General features: G+C 34.0%; 1 protein-coding gene across 2 annotated transcripts in view; it reads left to right on the top strand.

Moving 5' to 3' along the window:
• Tmem232 (transmembrane protein 232) overlaps nt 1-20,332 on the top strand; it is a 208,685-nt gene that overhangs the window by 89,994 nt on the left and 98,359 nt on the right. For both annotated transcript variants that reach the window (XM_070036029.1, XM_070036028.1), the window contains one exon: nt 12,380-12,633. In XM_070036029.1, the coding sequence (XP_069892130.1) occupies nt 12,380-12,633 (254 nt within the window). The remainder of the gene's footprint in view (nt 1-12,379; nt 12,634-20,332) is intronic.

Raw genomic sequence — 20,332 nt, 5'->3', positions numbered from 1 at the left:
AGCCCCACAACCGGACCCCACAAAAAAACAACTGTTTATTGAGTACTTAGTAGGTCTATCCAACTTTGTTTCATTCTATATAATATGAGAATACCAGATGAATTGTTGTGTTGTTCCTGGTCCAAATTGTTTTCCTGTGGAACTATGAGTTAATAAATGCTTGTGTTGAGCTATTCACTTCCAAGGTAACATGTTTATGTTTCATGTTTCTTGAGCTGTACATATAGAATTTAAGTTATTTTGAAAGTTTTTCTAATATTTATTATTTATAAAAGCTTTTACTGTATCATGTTAAGCTCTTTATATGAATTTTTTGATTTTATGAATTTGACTTTGCAGATTTTGAAACTGAAAATGTAAGTGAAGATTGTTTTATTGCAAGTGAAGTAACTTAGCTAGTAAGTACTACTTAACCATGGCAATAGTACTTACTATGGCTAAACTACTTCCGCTAGAAGGCAATAGTACTGCTTGAATTCAAACCATAGATGATAATTCTTCACAATGGATATTTTTCTCTAGTCTTACTTCTTGAGTTATTTGAGTAAAATCTATAAGAACGAAAAATGTGAATACTGATGTTTGAAAGTAGATTAAAAGTATCCCTAATCTTTAATATACAACTCAATACATATGTGCTTCTGATTTTACACTATTCATTGTTTCTTTGTTTAGACTCTTCATTCATATTTTATTTTGCTACCAGAAATGGTATTCTGTAATATTTAAAACTTTTCAAATGAGATGACAAAAACAACCCAAAATAAAACAATAAGTGGTTAACACTGGTATTATAATCCGTTGTGAAAATATAAGAAACCCCAAAGCATGAAACTGTTAGTCAAACCCATTATGCTGAGCTAAGGCTGGACAGCATAGAGCCTAACTAACATAGAATTTCTTTTTTCAAAGATTGCTAGATAGCCAATCTCATTGGAGTTCTGGGATAGCTCTCAGCTTAAATTTGTGTTTCTTCATCAATATAAGTATTTTGAGTGTCATTTCACCTTTTTACACTATTTGCATTTCCTCTTTTGTTGCCTGGAAATTCAAAGACATCATTCTTTTCTCTTGAGTTGACTGTCACATTGATTGTTAGGAGATCTCAGTAACTCTAGATGTAACTTATTATTCCCACTGTGTCTCTTTGGAGCTATTTCAGTTTATTCATATACCCCAATATTTATGTTCTTTTATTTTTCTCCAATTTCCCTCTTTATTTCTTCATTTTGTAGCACTTTCTTATTTTCTGCAAACATAAGATAGCATTGTATATCTTCTCCACATTTTGCTTTCCAATATCCCATACCTTATATTTTCCCCAGCTCTTTTGTGTATTGTTACTGGGTCTTAAATTCAGGATCTTGTTTCTCTCCAAGACTACCACTTTACCACTTGAGTCATTCCCTCACTTTTAGCTTTTTGGTGATTAATTGGAATTAATAGTCTTTTACATTTGTCTGCATAGGCTTGCTTCAAAACTCAATCCTCAATTCTCAGCCTTGTGAGTTAGAATTATAGGCATGAGCCACCAGCACCCAGTTTATTTGGTCCTGATTTTATTAAAATACAAATATGTAAATAAAAGAAATTACAAATGTATAGCTCTGAGTTATCAGTAGTAGGCATTTATAGCAAAGAATATTTTAAACACTTAAGCATCTTCCTTGTATACTCTAATCTCTATGTTCTTCTCCCTAAAGCTAACAATATTTCCTGACATCTGATTGATGTTTTGTTCATATAAGTGTACTCATACATTATGTAGTATTTTTCTGTCTAGTTTCAATTGACTCGGTAGATTATCAATAATGTATGAAATACTTTGACACGTACCATTTCATTATATTAATATATCATAATTTTCTATTTGTGAATGATAACGTGTGTTTAGAGTCACTGTCATTATTGTTGTTATAGACAATTAATATTCTTTAGGCTTACCATTTGTGAATACTTTTCTCCCCTTACATTAACTTCTTAAATCTCTAGCTTCTGTATGGCATTATTTTTCTTAATATTTGAGGAAAATCCTTTCAAAGCCTATTGTGATATTCTGCTAGTGGCGAATTTTGTCACTTTTCATTCAAAAGGTTTTTAAAATTCAATTTATGCATATTATCTATATTAATTCAATTTATGTATATTTAACTCAGGGCCAGGGTGCTGTCCCTAAGCTTCTTTTGCCCACTAGCACTGTATCACTTGAGCCATAGCTCTGCTTCTGGAGTTTTGGTAATTTATTGGATATAGGAGTCTCATGGACTTTCCTGCCCAGGCTGGTTTTAAATTGTGATCCTTAGATCTCAGTCTCCTGAATAGCTAGTTATTACAGCCATGAGCCACTAGAACCTAGCTTCAACTTAGTTTTTAAAAATTTTTTTGGAGGGTCCAGTCGTGGGGCCTGAACTCTGGGCCTGGGCTCTGTCCCTCAACTCTTCAGCTCAAGGCTAGCGCTCTACAACCTGAGCCACAGCACCACTTCCGTCTTTTTTCTTTTTGCTTATATGGTGCTGAGGAATCGAACCCAGGGCCTCAGGCATGCAAGGCAAGCACTCTACCACTGAGCCACCTTCCCAGCCCTTAAAAATATTTTTATTGGTTCAGGCTTGTCTATTGACAAAGATACAAATTTAAGTGTCTAATCAATTGCTCTGTTCATTCTACTCCTAGACAATGTTTTTCCTTATATTATATTTAGGCTTTGGATCACTAAAGTTCCTCTCAGTTTATAACTAAATGACATATATCTAGTGCCAAATAGTGTGTTTAACATATATATATGAGTTTAAATATCATAATGTGTAACTAACTTCCTTCAGTTCTCCATACCTAATTATTAAAGTGGCATGCCAAAGTCACATACATGGCTTTGAGCAGGTGTCAGTTTTCCTCTTTCTCTTTCCTGTACTTGTGACTACTAGGGGACTGTGTTATTTAAATTTCTTGAATTTCCCCAGATAAAACTCCTCCCCTCCCACGCCTCATTTCTCCAAGTGAAAACATATATACTTATCACTTGAAAAGCTGTCTTTTGAATGAGTTAATATGCTAGCAAGTATTAATTTGATATTTTGGAGTTTAGAACAAATTAAACAACCAAATAAGACAAACCAAAAGAATGAACTTTTTTTAAAAATCTGTAAGTATAATGTTTTAGATAAGAATATTTGGCTCTATTAAAAGTTATGTTTTCATTCCTGGAGGTCAGAATACTTTGTACACATTTTCTTTACAGTTGTAATTCATTTTACAGTAAAATATGGGCATTAAAAAAAACCCTAAATGTTATGTTAGGCACCAGTGGTTCATGCCTATAATCATAGCTACTCAGGAGGCTGAGATCTGAGGATTGAGGTTCAAAGCCAGCCTGAATAGAAAAGTCAGTGAGACCCTTATTTTCAATTAACCACCAAAAGGCCAGAAGTGGAACTGTGCCGACCACTAGCTTTTAACAAAAAAGCTCCGGGATAATGCCCAGGCCATGAGTTCAAGCCCCAGGACAGATACAAAACAAAACAAAAACTTTTGTTTCTTCTTTCTTGTGGATCTATTATGCTAACACTTATTTCCAATGATTAAGCTCCAAAGGATACTTATTCTTACACTTTCTGATATTTCTTTAATAATTTGTTTATTCTTAAATTCCATGGGATCAACAGACATTGTTTTTCTTTCATACCTCTTTGAATAAGGTTTAACTGGCAAGAAGACATCTTTTACAAGTGTTAAAAATTGTCAATGTAAGCAGTATGGAGGTTCCTCAAAAGACTCCACATAGAGCCTCCCCTATGACCCAGCAATCCCACTTTTGGGCATTTACCCAAATGATCACAAACAAGACCACACTAAAGCTATCAGCACGATTATGTTTATTGCAGCATTATTTACCATAGCTAAGATATGGAACCAACCCAGATACCCCTCAGTAGATGAATGGATCAAGAAAATGTGGTATATATACACAATGGAATTCTATGCCTCCATCAGAAAGAATGACATTGCCCCATTTGTTAGGAAATGGAAAGACTTGGAAAAAATTGTATTAATGAAGTAAGCCAGGCCCAAAGAAACATAGGTCCCATGGTTTTCCTTATTTGCAATAACTAGTCTGAGTCAAGTAGAAAGGTCAGATAAGTTGGTGTTAGGGGAATGAACCCCAAGATAAGTATTCAAATACTTTTTTTCTTTCATGCAATTGTTTCTAATATATTTATGAGATGATTTCTATGTTGCTTTGTATGTCCCTCCCCCACGGTATAATCCATGCTTTCACTGTATTTGATGTTGGTATAATTTGTAGAGGGGAAGGGAAAAACAAATAATTTAACTAGGAATTCAGGTGAACCCATTGCAACAATGAGATGTACAAGTCGTTATGTCGAAAAACGAACTTTACAACTTTGGTGGAAGGTGGGGGGAAGATTGGGTGGGGGGAGCGGGGAGTATGGGAAGGGATGGGAAGGGGAAACAAAGAGGAAGCAACAATTCTTTATAAGAAATATTCTCATTATCTTGCCCATGTAATTGTAACTCCTCTGTACGGTATTCTCACAATAAAAAAAAACACACACACACACAAAAACTGTCAATTTTTAGTTCCGTTAGGACACGTCTTGTGCCTGAGACAGTCTAGTCTAATATAAATTGTATAGTCCACTATTATTTCAATGATTACAAATGACAATGCTTAGAAAACAACCTTTGCTCTCTCTTTTCCTAATTCCTTGAACCTCAAAACATCTTAGTGTGTAGAAGGTAATATTGTTGCCATATAACCTACAGTGCAAAATGTAACTTAATTTATAAACTATTTAACATTACCAAAGGAAGGACTTAATAATTAACAACACTCTGATGTTTATTGGGTTGAAATTTTCACATTTTGTGCTTTAAAAATAAACATGCAATTTTATGATTAACTTGTGAATTTGATGTATACAAGTTTATATTTAAACCTTCAATTTATCTACAAAACAGGAAGATCCTTTACTAACTATATTATGTCTTTTCATTTCTTGTATTTTTGATCCATTAGAACATTCTATATTCTGTGATTCTTATTTTAATCAGGTTATAAAGTTTGAAGTTTGTGGAAGCTGGAGGAAAGGTGACATATTTAATAGTATATTTAAAATGAAAAGCACTTCTGAAGAGATCCCTATACACAAGTTCTTCCTGTGTCAAATTTAATATAAACCTAACTGTTGCCTTGTATGTGTGAAGAAAAGAAAGAACTGTGGCAAACTCACAGTGGTATAATAAACAAATGTTAATTGATGTGCTTTGTTTGAAATACTTCCAGGGAGACTTGCAATGAGCAAGGTTTCTCTGTATTGGCAATTCAGTAGCATATGTTGGCACATCTAGAAAAAGTCATCATGGATAAGTGCTTTTTGCCATCTGGTATATGACCCAAAATAGCAAAAATGGAAGATGTACAGTTAAAATGAGGATTTGACTTTATTCAGAGTACCTTTGATACATCAGGTAAAGTACTTTGAGGTTCACATTTCATGGTGAGATTGCTCAAATAAAATTTGTTTTTATTCTTAATGATATATCCATGCTTCTAATGTACTCCATACAACAGAAGATTAGAGAAAAAGCTAACACAATTAGTCTATATTTTCTCAGTGCCTGCCTCTTTCTTCCTTCACATATGGTTTTTATTTTAATAATAGTAGAACCTGAGAGTGAAAAAGAACATGTATTTTTGGATAAGTATGGCCCATTAGACAATCCTGAACTGAATAGTAAGTTTGTATTGTTTTAAGAGGGCAAGGAGACTATTTGTGAAGCATTTACCATGTGCCATACACTGTGTTGTCTATAATATAAATATATTTTTTTCTCCAGCCCTGGAGGGAAAAAAGAGGCTGATTACCTTGTGCAAGATCATCCAAGAGCGAGTGGGAAAACATTGTTTCCATTGAAGACATTTTAAATTTATTACAGCAAACTTTCTTAAAACTTAATGTACCTATAAGCAGAAGGCCTGAGGTCCTCCATTTATAGCATGCTCCCAAATAAAGAACAGGATGGCCTGATAAAATGTTAAGGAATGTTTTCCTTGGAGTTACTTATCTCTTAGATTCCTTAAGAAGAGATAGGGACATCTTAAGAAAAGATAGAAACTGAGAGAAGGGGAAAAAGTTGCTGCAGACTCTAATGTAGTGACTTGATATGCTACTTCTTCCTTCTTTTGTCTCTCATGTCAAGAATGATGTGAGTTAGCTCAAAATTTTGCATTTGCTACATTTTCCTAATTATTGGTGGAAAATTCAGTACTCTGGAGAAACTTTCTTCCTTTATTTTGTATTGCTTTTACATCCTAATTCCTGGGAGAATTTTTCCTTGTGCTGATTTATCTATCTTCTTTCTACTAGCTTGTACCAATGTTGGAATTTGCCATGTTGTCTCTCTTACAAAGGTAAAGTTAGCATCTGTTCCTGCCGGTGGTTTGAATATGTAAAAAAATATTGTTCAAGAATATTACTTTTCTCATTTTAATACTAACTCTATAAAATTAAAAGTTATTAAAATTGTCATTTGGTTATTAATAAAAAGTAAATATCATGCTTTAATAATGCAGTACATAAATAAAGCCATGAATCAAGGTGGACTACATAGTCTTTACTATAAAGCAATAATAAAATTCATGATGAGACTAGAAATATTAGTCCGTGCCAGTAAGCCTCCCTACTCAGAAGACTGAGCTCTGAATATCACAGTTCAAAGCCAATGTGAGAAGGAAAGCCAAGTCTGTAAGACTCTTATCTCCAATTAATTACCAGAAAATCAGAAATGGAACTGTGTCTCAAAGTGGTAGAGCACTAGCCTTGAGCAAAAGAGCTTAGGGACAGATGCCCAGGCCCTAAAGCAGGTTGCATGATTTCCCTTATTTGTAAGAACTAGAATATGTATATGATATTCTTAACAGGGGATCTCAATAACTCAAGTGCTTAGTCCAAAAGACTATATATAATGAAACATATTAACATGAACTCCACCTTATGGAAACAAGAAGTTCTCATTTGACCCTGTATATAGTTCTCTTTTTTACCTCTAGTTTTTCCTTTTTTCATTCCTCTTAGTTTTTGTACCTCATGTTTTGCATAATAAACAATGCAATATGTGAAAAGGAAAGGGAATCACAGAAACAGCAGAACAACGGATGAACCACAGCAACATTGATACTCAATTGACATTGTGTTAGATATGAACATTACAACTTGGGGGAGGGATAGAGAGGCGTAAGTGGGAGATAAAGAGGATGGGGTAACAAAGATTAAAAATAAATGTACTTATTGCCTTACTATGTAACTGTAACTCCCCAGCTCATCTTTTCAATAAAAAATATTAAAAATTACATAAATAAAAAAGTAAATACTTAAGTTTATATGAAGGTGACATGTAAGAGTGAATTGTAACATGTTAGAATAATAGTTGTCAAAAAAGGAAAATGACTATAGAAATAGAAATGACTATAGAAATATAGTTAATGATCTTACTTGATCATTTTTAATAAAAAAGTAATTCTGTGATAAATTGTTTTTGGATGGCAGTAGTCATGCAATGATTAGGCACTAGTTTGCCATTGTAGCCAAGCCCTGAAAGCAGCCAATGTCAGCTGTTTCTTAGTCTGTGAGAGCAGTCATCCTGTGTGATCACAGGTAACTCTCACAAAACCCTGAAAGGTAGACATTATTACCTTCAGAATATAATGAGTCAAAACAAAATTGAACACAAAACAGACCTACACTGAAAACATTTTCAGTCTTATTTCTACCAAGTGGAAGAACTAGACCTGATTTCAGATTTTTCATACTACAGAACTGATATTTCTTCCAGACTATTTTCTGTAGGAAAATAAATAGGAATTATTTATAGATAAGGAAGATATTTCATTTGACTAAGATTTGAGACTACATTTTTATAAGTTGAAGATCTTAGACATAAATGAGGAATGGAAATTTACTTGTACTTCCAACGAGGAAACCGTAGTGAAAGATGTGACAAAGGCTTTATATTGCTGAGAGAACAGGCCTGGATCTATAGCCATGCCTGTCTTGGAGGGAGGAGAGCAAGAGGCAGTCATGTGAGATAAAAAAGAACATCAATACTCTATGATACCAAGTGATGCCATCTATAATAACATAGTTTAAAGATAGTTAGTTATTCCTGTATCACATTCTTAGGGATTGTGTTTATTGCATTGTAATATATGTGTGCTACACTGCATTATAATATTTCAAAGTGATTTTTCTATGGAAAGTTAAGCAAGAGAAAGTAATTAGAAGACACTATACAGGTGTTATAACCATTTTACAGATGAAACTTCAGATTCAAACTCAAAACTACAGTCAGAGACCTGGTTAGAACTGCTTCAAACTGAATACTCTGTCCATAATTTCTGCCTGGATAATATGCAGAACAATCTGCTTACTTGGAAATGTTATAAACATAATTATATGTTTATACATACAATTCTCCAACATCCAGAGAAAAGAGAAATGATAGTTATTTTAAAAGTGGATACATTTCAATGAAGACTAGTAGTAAAGTTCTTATTTTTCTGGAATAATACTGAACTAATATAAACATAGTTTCTCATTTTTTATGGTATTACTTTAAGTTGAAAAATTTGTATATATTTACAAATATATTTATATTTGGAACATATGTATATATAATAATAGAGTCATCAAATCAAGGAAATTGACATATCTTTTACTACATACATGGTTATCATTTTCATTACAGAACACTTAAACTACTCAGCATTTTCAAAAATATGTATCTATTAAATATAGTTAATATGCTGTAAGTCCTCAAGTTTGTTCCTCCTATCCAACTCAGACTTTGTGTTTTTTACTAACATCTCAATCATCCACTCTTCAGCCAGAAGTAACTACCATTCTGCTTTCTTTTCCCCCCACTTTATGTAGTTAGAATATTCTTAGGCTCTATATGCAATTGACAGCATGCAGTATTTGTCTTTTTTTGCCTGACATATTTCAGTTAATATCCTCTAGGTTCATACATGTTGTTTCAAATAGCATGCTTCTCTTCTTTTCAAAGGGTGAGTAGTATTCCATTCTGATAAGCACCAAATTTTCTTTATTCAGTCATTTGTTCATGAACATATAGGTTGAGACTACCACCATTACTATTATATGAAGATTTGTTCTCCCTTTGATATGTGATTTAGTTTTCTTTGGGTAACAAATAGGAGGACATTGCTGAATTATATGCCTACCTACTTGCCTGATTTTCACTTTATTCCTTTAAATTTTTTGCATGATATTTTTCTTACCCTCAATGAATTATATAGTAATTCATGCTTGCTTACTTAACTTCTGTTATTTTCCTCAAGATTTTAACTCTTTTTATACCCATATCTACCATGAGACTGTAGTACGCCTATTTTTCCATTTTATTTTTGTCTAGATTATTAAATAATACTAGAACAAGAATTTAATTGAGCCAAGTGTAATCTGGGAATCAGACCAAAGCTAAAGAAGTTAAGTTGGATGTTCATATGCAGATCCTTTCCCATTCCTATATTTTCGGTAACAGGATTTACAGGCATCTAAGATGAATCCCAAGTGACTGTTTATGAGCTAAATGAAGACAGATAATACTCAATGAAATACTTACAAACTAAAATGTAAATAGACAGCAGCCAGCTCAAATTACAATGAAATTGTGTGAAAATATAGTAAACATTAAGGAATCAAAACATATGACATTTTATTTACATCTTCTTGCATTATTACTGATTTTAGAAAAGGAAAATATTCTTCTAGCCATTTCAGAAAAATGTATTGAAAATCAGTCTTGAATATTATTAAACATGAAAAGGAAATCTGTTCCTTCTTAAGTCACTTTTATTTAAATAGTCTAAGTTTTATTTTCCCTTTTCCTGGTATTCAAGAACATTCACTTTTATCAAAAGCTCCATGTATCAAATCATAATGTATAATTTTCATGATTTCTTGTCAGTTAAAAATAAACTTTCAAAGATTTAAAGTCTCACTCCTGAAAGGTTTTAAATTCTAGCGAAAGAAGCCCTTGTCCTATAAAATTTTTGTTCTATAAAAATGCTCCAATGGGCTAGGAAGTTGGCTTGGTGGTAGAGCACTTGCCTTGCATACATGAGACCCTGGGTTCGATTCCTCAGCACCACACAAGCAGAAAAAAAAAGCCGGAAGTGGCGCTGTGGCACAAGTGGTAGAGCGCTAGCCTTGAGCTGAAGAGCTGAGGGACAGCTCCCAGGCCCAGAGTTCAGGCCCCACGACCGGAACCCCTCCTCCCCCCGCCAAAAAAAATGCTCTAAAAGGGATTGGGAAGGTGGCTCAGTGGTAGAGCGCTTGCCTTGCATCATGAGGTCTTTGGTTTGATTCCTCAGCACCACATAATCAGAAAAAGCCGGAAGTGGTGCTCAAGTGGTAGAGCACTGACCTTGAGCTGAAGAGCTGAGGGACAGCGCCCAGTTCCTGAGTTCAGGCTCTACAACCAATAAAAATAAAAATAAAAAATGCTCCACAATAGGGACACAAGAGATTTTATCTTTGTTGCTGTTGTTTTTAATATACTAGGTTGTTTTTTTGTTTCTTTTGTATGTTCTTCCCCCCTGGTATAACCCCTGTTGTCACTGTATTTGATTCCGGTGCCCTGCATCTTGTATATACACTTTTCTAATTTGGGGAGGGGAAAGGAAATAACATAATGCTGAAATAAGGAAACAGGTTGACCTATTGTAACAATGAGATGTGCAAGATACAATGTTGAAAATGAACTTTACAACTTGGGGGGAGGGAGAAGGGAGGAGTTGGGAGAGTGGGGAGGGAAGGGGATGGTAGGGGGAAAACAAAGGAGGGGATAGGAAATGTACTCTACCTTACTCATGTAACTGTAACCCCTCTGTACAGTATCTTTACAATAAAATATATTTTAAAAAATAAAGGGAACAGAGAACAATATTCAAATTTTGGAAGTGTATCTCAATACCAAGACATTATCAATTTTGCTTTTCTAGTGTATGTTAAAATAAAGATCAGAAATTTCCAAAAAGAAAAAAAAAAAGCTCCGTTCAAGTCCTGGCTGGTGATTCACACCTGTAATCCTCGTTATTCAGAGGCTGTGATCTGAGGATCATTGTTTAAAGCCAGCCCAGGCAGGAAAATCCAAGAGACTTTTATCATCAATTAACTAACAAAAGAATCAGAAGAGGAGCTGTGGCTCAAAGTGGTACAGTGCTAGCCTTGAGCAAACACAGTTCAAGGATAGCACCTAGGATCTGAGTTCAAGTTCCACAACTCACAACAACAAAATGCTCTATTCATTTTAATACAAGCATAGCTGTGTGCTAGAAATAAACAAAATCTGATTCAATAGAATATATACTATCTTGACTGATTACTTGATTTCTCTTTCTTTCTTTCTTCTTTTTTTTTTTTTTAATTGACCGTGGGGCTTGAACTCTGGGCCTGGGTGCAGTCCCTGAGCTGTTTAGCTCAAAGTAAGCTCTCTACCAGTTAAGCCACAGTGCCACTTCTTGACTATGTGATTTCTCAAGTAACAATTTAAATGTTTATGAAATTATTGTGCAATAAATATATGAATTTTAAAATGCAAATTTCTCATATTTTCAAAAATCTAAGACTAGATATCCTCTAATATATGTTTTTCTTATTGAAATTTCTTGTAATGATTTTTAAAATTTGAAGTAAACTAAATTTTTTCAAATAAGTTATTTTATTTTTTATTTTTTATTATTTTTTGCATGTGTGCTACTCCTGGGCTTTGAATTCAGAGCCTGGGTGCTAGCCCTAAGCTTTTTAGCTGAAGGATAAGTACTGTCCCTCTTGAGCCACAGTTCTACTGCCAGCTATTTTTGGTGTTTAATTGAAGATAAGAATCTCATGGAATTTCTTACCCAAGCTGGTTTCAAACCAGGATCCTCAGATCTTAGCCTTCTGAGTAGTTAGGATTATAAGCATGAGTCTCCACCTGGGTAAAACTTATTTTTATTTAGCAGAAAGATTATAATATCAGTCAATAAAAACTGGACATATACATATAATATTATCAGTCATGGGGCTTGAACTCTGGTCCTGGGTGGTGTCCCTGAGCTCTTCAGCTCAAGTTGAGTGCTCTACCACTTGTGCCACAGTGCCACTTCTGGTTTTCTGGTGGTTAATTGGAGATAAGAGTCTCCAGGACTTTCCTGCCTGGGCTGGCTTTGAACCCCAGCCTCCTGAGTAGCTACGATTACAGGCGTGAACCACCAATGCCAGGCTATTTTGTTTTTTATTAATAGAATTTTCCCTTGTGTAAATATATTACAAGTTCTTCCTTTTTCTTTCAACAGGCTGAATTAAATGACCAGACGGATCCTTTCACTAGAGACAATATAAAAGTTTCAGTAAGTGCAGGGGAAGAAGTTTTTGCTAAGTACATTGGATGGAGAATTGCCAACACACTTTCCAAACTATTCTTTCCTTGTCCTGATTACGACATCCTTCCTTTGAAGAAACCAGTCATAAAACGCCATCAAATAAATATCAAATATCCAAGTAAAAAACAGGAGCCCATGAAAAGGAGAGTTATACAGTTTTCTATCAGGTAAGTGAAGCCTGGTTAGTTCTTTTTTCCCAATACAAATTATTTTAAATTCATAAAGTTATAAACATTTTACATTATTTAATTCCACTTGTCTTCTTCAATTCAGATCTTAGCTTTACCACTTCCTAAATATTCTGCCATGAGCAAATCACCCTTGAGCTCCTACTTTCCTTCATATTTCTTCATCTTTATAATAGGTGGTTTCATAGAATACAAATTAATGTAATTCTTGTGTGAGATATATGTCTGATTAAAAATGAAAATTCTAAGACTTCATTTTAAGTATATTTGTATACCAACATTAATGTGTACAGATTTAATGTGCATTAAATATATTTTAGTATTCAATGAGTCAAGGTATGAGAATAATAATTCTATTGTTTGTTTCAAACTGGTACAAATGTTCTTCAGGGACCTTGGACTTGAACAGTTGAGTGATCCACTTTCAAATATATTTATTCTCCCTTCAGCAGTATATTTCTTTCTGATTCTTAGTTAACTTATCACATTTTAATGCTTTCCATACTATCACACTCCCCTGTTATTGTTGTTTTGTTTTGTGGTTCTGGTGTTTAAACTCAAGGCTTTTCCTTCTCAGCTTGCTTGGGGCACATTTCTGGTTCTGCTTTTTTGCTGTTTTTGTTTTGGAGATGGAGTCTCCTAAACGTTTATGCCAGGACTAGTACTCCAGACTTCAACCTTCTGAATAACTAGGATTGGAGATACACTATTTTGAAGTATTAAAAACATAGATGAAGAATCACTTTACGTAATATTTACATAGGATGGTTCTACTTTACATTTTTAGAACATTCAGGAAAGCTTTAATCAAACACAAAAGTTTTTATAACTTTTAACCCATTAGTATAAAGTATGTAATATTTTCAATTAACTTTGAAAAAAACATGACCATAAATTCAGCTCTCCTTTTTTTTCCAGCTAGTCTTTTGTGATAGATTTGATACTTTGTGGTATATTGTGATTGGTAGTTGTTGGACTCTACTTTGATTTTACCATTCTTTATTGTCTTATTGATCGTGTTTGCTGTATCTTGTTAATGTTTTAGAAATTGGAGTTGATTTGCTTTGCCTTGGCATCTATTCACCATTTAATCTGAGTCTTTTATTCTTGGCCTAGAGGAACTAAATTCAGTAAATAAACTTGACCTAATTTGATGATGATGATGTATTTTAAATTGAGAATTAGACATTTTATTCCCATTACTGAATATATATTTTAAGTGATTTGTGTTTTTTTCATTGACTAAAGTATTATTGGCTTTTAATGTGTACTGAATATTCTAAACTACATTGTATTACCTCCAAAAATGAGAAGTAAGGTGAATAAATGTAATTTTTTAAAATTAAAAATTGCTTACTCCTTATAACTATCACCATTATATTTTATTGTTTATTTGTTTGCTTTTTGTCAGTTGTAGAGCTTGAACTTGGAGCCTGGGCACTATCCATGAGCTCTTTTGCTCAAGGCTGGTGTTCTACCTCTTTCAGTCAAAGTGCCACTTCTGGTGATTAATTGAAGATAAAAATCTGATAGAAGGGGCTGGGAAGGTGGCTCAGTGGTAGAGTGCTTGCCTTGCATGCATGAGGCCCTGGGTTCGATTCCTCAGCACCACATAAGCAAAAAGAAAAAAAGCCGGAAGTGGCACTGTGGCGCAAGTGGTAGAGCGCTAGCCTTGAGCTGAAGAGCTGAGGGACAGTGCCCAGGCCCAGAGTTCAGGACCCATGACTGGACCCCCCGCAAAAAAAAAATTCTGATAGAATTTGCTCCTGGGGCTGACTTTGAACCATGATCCTCAGATCTCAGCCTCCTGAGTGGCTAGGATTAAAGGTGTGAGCCACCGGTGCTTATCTAATTGTACTTGAAAAATATGGTATGTTGTGTGACTTTTTTTAGAATCCTCTAAGATATCATTCTGTTGGTCTAAGAAAATTTGTAGCATACTCTCTCTGAATCTCTATCGTGACAAATGATGTAGAATTCTATACTGAGTATGAAGTGAGAGTTTCCATTTATAACTACACTTCATTTCTTTCTTTTTTTGTTTTTGTTTTTTTTGGTCGGCAGTGGGGCTTGAACTCTGGGCCTGGGCACTGTCCCTCAGCTCTTCAGCTCAAGGCGAGCGCTCTACCACTTGAGCCACAGCGCCACTTCCGGTTTCCGGTGGTTTATTGGAGATAGGAGTCTCATGGTCTTTCCTGCCCGGGCTGGCTTTGAACCGCAATCCTCAGATCTCAGCCTCCTGAGTAGCTAGGATTACAGGCGTGAGCCACCAGCGCCCGGCTTACACTTCATTTCTTGTGCCTCCTTTCCTTCCTGTCCTAACGAATGATATCATAACTGCTCAGTATCTTTTCAAGTTTCACAAAATGCATATATAAGCAAATAAAAACATTTTAAAGTATTTCAATTTTCACAAGGAAATATGTATATTATTTGACACCATTTTTATGTTAAGTGTATTTTTAATATACCATTTTATGTTATGTATATTTTTTATTGAAAAGATACTGTACAGAGGGGTTACAGTTACATGAGTAATGTAATGAGTACATTTCCTATAGAGCATTGTTACCCCTTCCTTTGTTTTTCCCCAACATCCCTTCCGTCCCCACCTTCCCAACTCCTCCCTCCCACCCCCCCACCCCCGAAGTTGTAAAGTTCATTTTCAACATAGTGTCTTGAACATCTCATTGTTACAATGGGTCAACCTGTATCCTTATTTCAGCATTTTGTTATGTCCCTTCCCCTCCCCAAATTAGAAAAATGTATATACATGATGTATGGTACTGGAACCAAATACAGTAAAAACAGGGGTTATACCATGGGGGAAGAACGTACAAAAGACAAAAAAGTCACATAGTGCATTATAAGTACATTAAAAACAACAGCAAGAAAGATAAAACCTCTTGTGTCCATATATTGGGGTTCATTTCAATTAGAAATCTTATCTTATATGGTCACATGAACATAGCTTTTGACCTTTTCTGCTTGCCCTAGACTTATACTAGTTATTTCAGATAAGGGAAACCATGGGACCTTTGTTTCTTTGGGCCTAGATTACTTCACTTAATATAATTTTTCCAAGTCTTTCCATTTCCTAACAAATGGGGCAGTGTCATGATGTCATTCTTTCTTGTGGAGGCATAGAATTCCATTTTATATATATACACATATATACATATATACATGTATATGTATATATGTGTGTATATATATGTATATATAACACATTTTCTTGTCCCATTCATCTATTGAGGGGCATCTGGGTTGATTCCATATCTTAGCTATGGTGAATAATGCTGCAATAAACATAGTTGTGCTGGTAACTTTAGTATGGCCTTGTTTGTAATCATTTGGGTAAATGCCCAAAAGTGGGATTGCTGGGTCATAGGGAAGCTCTATGTGGTGTCTTTTGAGGAACCTCCATACTACTGTCCAAAGTGGTTGAACAAGTTTACACTCCCACCAACAATGTGGTAGGATTCTCTTTTGGCCACAATCCCCTCCAGCATCTGTTGTTATTAGAGTTCTTGATTTTTGCCATTCTAACTGGAGTGAGGTGGTATCTCAATGTTGTCTTTATTGGCATTTCTTTTATGGCTATAGAAATTGAGCATTCCTTCATGTTTCTATTGGCCATTCTTATTTCCTCTTCAGAGAAGTGTCTCTTTAAGTCTTTAGCCCACTTATTTATTGGGTAGTTGTTTCTTTGAGGATTTGCTGTTGGTGGATTAAAGTTTTGAGTTCTAAGTTTATTTTAGATTTGAGACCCTTGTCTGTTGTATGGCTAGTGAAGATCTTCCAATCTGTGGGCTTGCTTTGATCTTGCTAGCTATGTCTTTTGCCATGCAGAAGCTCTGCAGTTTCATGCTATCCCATTTGTCCAAACTTTCTTTGATTGGTTGTGTTCCTAGGATTTTATTAAGAAAATTTCAGCCTGTGTCAAGGAGCTCTAGAGTTTCTCCCATTCCTTCCTGTAAACTTTTCAGGGTATCTGCTTTGACTTCAAGGTCTTTGATCAATTTTGAGTTGATTCTGGTACAGGATAATATATAAGGATCTAGCTTTAGTTTTCTACAAGGTATACCACGTATTTTTTTATTCAACCTTATTTGTAGAAATCTTTTGTTCCAATACACAGGCAATGTTCTTATTATTACTTTTTAATCCAATATAAAGTTTTTCTCTATGGATGTGCCATAATTTATTTATCCAGTTTTTTATTTACTGGAATTTGGGTTATTCTGAATGTCTTCTACTATAGACAGGATCACAAAAAATAATATTTTATTTGTATTTGAGGAAGCATATCTTCAGGGTACTTTCTCAGAAATGTGATTTGGGTGCCAAAGTGTTTATGCCTTAATAAAGGTAGAAGTATTTCTCAATTGCCTTTCAGGCATTGTAGAGATAAGGCATATGAGAGATCTGCAAAAATCCAAGGTTTAACAATCTGAGTCAGAAAATATAGCTTCTTTTTTTGTTTTGTTTTTAAGTGATAATTTATTTTTTATTGTCAAGGTGATGTGCTGAGGGATTTCAGTAAGATGATGAGTACAATTTTTATCAATCTTGTTACCCTTTCCCTCAATTTTCTCCTATCTTCCTTTCTTGCAACCCCTCCAACTTATACAGATTATTTCCAACATATTGTCTTGTGTATATCACTGTTGCATTGGTTCTCACCTTGTCCTTTGTCTCACCATTCTGTTGTTCCCCTCCCCTTCCCTCATTCAAATAAACATATATGCAATACCACTGTACCAAAATCAAATACAGTGACAACAGAGGATATATCATAGGGGGGAGAACTTACAAAAGAAACAAAAAAATCATATAGTACATTAAAAACAACAACAACAAAGAAAAATTTCTTGTGTCCATGTCTTGGAGTTCATTTCATTTAGCGTCATCTTATATGGTCATATGTACATAGCTATTGAGATATTTTGTTTATCTGCTAAGATTATCCTAGAGGTATATACTAAGTATTGCAAATAAGGGAAACCATGGGACCTATATTTCTTATGACCACAAACAAGGCCATACTAAAGCTACCAGCACAACTATGTTTATTGCAGCATTATTTACCATAGCTAAGACATGGAACCAATCCAGATGCCCCTCAGTAGATAAATGGATCAAGAAAATGTGGTATATATATACAATGGAATTCTATGCTTCCATTAGAAAGAATGATACCACCCGATGTGTAAGGAAATGGAAAGACTTGGAAAATATAGCTTCTGAATTCACTTTAATGTTCTTTTAAAAATGAGTCATTTGAACACATTTCATCTATTAAGAACCTTTTTATATTTCTTTGGAAGTTAAATCTATTTCTTTTGGACTTTTTATTATAGTTTTGTGTTTTTCATAAAACTTTTTTTGCAGGTACCATTTCTCTTGTAATGTACATTTTTCTTGATAGATAGCAAGAGCTACAGCTATCTCTCCCTTGTTACTTACTTTTACTTTTACTTTCACTTATAGCATTTTTGTTGTAAAATCTTATCTAAAGAGATGATGATTTTGCTCCATGTTTATGTAGTTTTTGTATTTTGCTATTTGATGGATTTAGAAAAATTCTTTTCACTGTAAGACAAAATCTTATCACAATATTTTCTTACATTTTTAAGGACTTACTTTGTATATTTTAATCACTGGTTCATTAAAAATGTTCTTTGGTATACTATTGATGTGAGGTGTAGATACAAATGAAGTATTAAATCATCAATAATTATTGAGTCATCCATCTCCAAAATGTGTTCCGAATTTAAAGATTCTTACCAACTATTATATTTCTATTTGTTTATGTCTATTTTTTAAAATTAATTAATTTTTTTTTTTGTTGTTGTTGGTCAGGGCCTGGGTGCTCTCCCTGAGCATTTTTGCTTGAGGCTAGTGCTCTAGCACTTTGAGCCATTGCACTACTTCTGGTTTTCCAGAGGCTAATTGGAGATAAGAGGCTCATGGACTTTGCTGCTCAGTTTGGCTTTGAAGCATGATCTTCAGATTTCAGCCTTCTGAGTATCTAGGATTAGAGATGTGAGCTACTGATGCCTGGCTATGTATTTATTTTTAGATTGGATTTTCAATTCTGTTTTCCTATTTTAACTTATTCTCAAGATTGGCCCAGATTGTAATTTTATGATGCATTTAAATAGGTGATTTTTAATTTATTTTAAAATATATTTTCAGGTAGATTGAGCTGTTTTACTATTTTTAATTTCTTTTCATATTTTCCCATGCTATTTTTCTCACTCATTTGTCCATATCAACTTTAAGGTGTAGCTTACTTGATTCTTACAACTTACTTATATGCTCATGTTCCTTTAAACTTTACAATTAACTTCAGAACACGTGGGTAACATTTCCATCACACTGAAGATTAGCACCTCTAACAATATGGACTTAGTTTCCATTGATTCAGAATTTCCCTTTTCTTTTTCAGTAGTGTTTGCTTTCATGAATATGCTTTCATGTATATGTATATTGCTGGGTGATCTTTCTGCATTGTTGCTAATAATGTTTTGTCCAATTTGACCTCTCTTGGTTTCTTCCTTATGTGTGCTAGTCCATTCTTACATTACTTTTGAGCCTTAGTAATTTCACTTGGCTTTGGTAATTTGACTTATTGAATTATTGTCTAGTTTCACAATTTTATGATACATGTGTTTTTCCTTTCTTGATTTACATACTTTTATTTTCTTTCTCTTATAAATTTTATTTTCTCTGTATGCTGAAAAAAATGACAGTAAATAGTGAGCATACACATTTTTCTCTGTGTTTTTTTACTCAGAAAGCATTTAGCATTTTTCCATTAAACCATTAACGTGGCTTTAGGATATCATTTTCTCATGCTCATTGAGTATTTTTATTTCAAAACTTTGGGCTATCATTTTAGATTTAAAGATGGTTGAAGGAATGGAAAAAGATATTCCATGCAAACAACAACCCCAAAGAATGAAAAAGTAGCTATATTTGTTTTAAGTAAAGTAGACAGTAAGTAAAAATCTGTCACAAAAGACCTAGGCCAGTATGTAATAATATAAAGATCAGCCCACTAGGAAAATATAACAATTACATGTGTACTCAATAACAGAGCATCTAATTATGTAAAGCAAAGATTGGTGGAATTGAAATGACGAAGAAAGGCAACATGATAACAATAGAAAAGTTCAATATCCAGCATTCAATAATGGATAGAATAGAATATAGTGAACCAATTTGATAGACCTAACAGAAAAAAATAAAGAAGAGTTCACCTAAAACCATCAGAATATGTGTTCTTTTCAAGTGCCATGAAATTTTCTTTTGAGTAGATCACATTAGATTACAAACAAGTGTTAACAAATCCAAGATTTGAAATCATCCCGTTTCTTTCTGACCACAATGCAATGAAACCAGAAGTGAAAAGAAGAAAAACTGGAAATTTAGTAAGTATTTGTAACTTGAAAAAATATTGTTTTATTTGTACCATTTGATTTTATTTGTTGTTTTTGTTGTTTACTTTGTATGTTCTTTCTACAATGGCATATGCCCTGTTGCCACTGTACTTGATTTTGGTACCCACATCTTGTATATACATTTGGCTAATCTGGGGAGGGGAAGGAGAATAACAAAAGGCTAAAACAAGGACACAGGATGACCTATTGCAAACAAGGATAACCACAGG

Source organism: Dipodomys merriami, unplaced genomic scaffold (assembly GCF_024711535.1).
Source record: "Dipodomys merriami isolate MVZ:Mamm:240054 unplaced genomic scaffold, mDipMer1.0.p SCAF_27, whole genome shotgun sequence".
Lineage (NCBI taxonomy): Eukaryota > Metazoa > Chordata > Mammalia > Rodentia > Heteromyidae > Dipodomys > Dipodomys merriami.
Note: the sequence above shows the minus strand (reverse complement) of the source record. Positions and strands in the feature narration are given on the sequence as shown.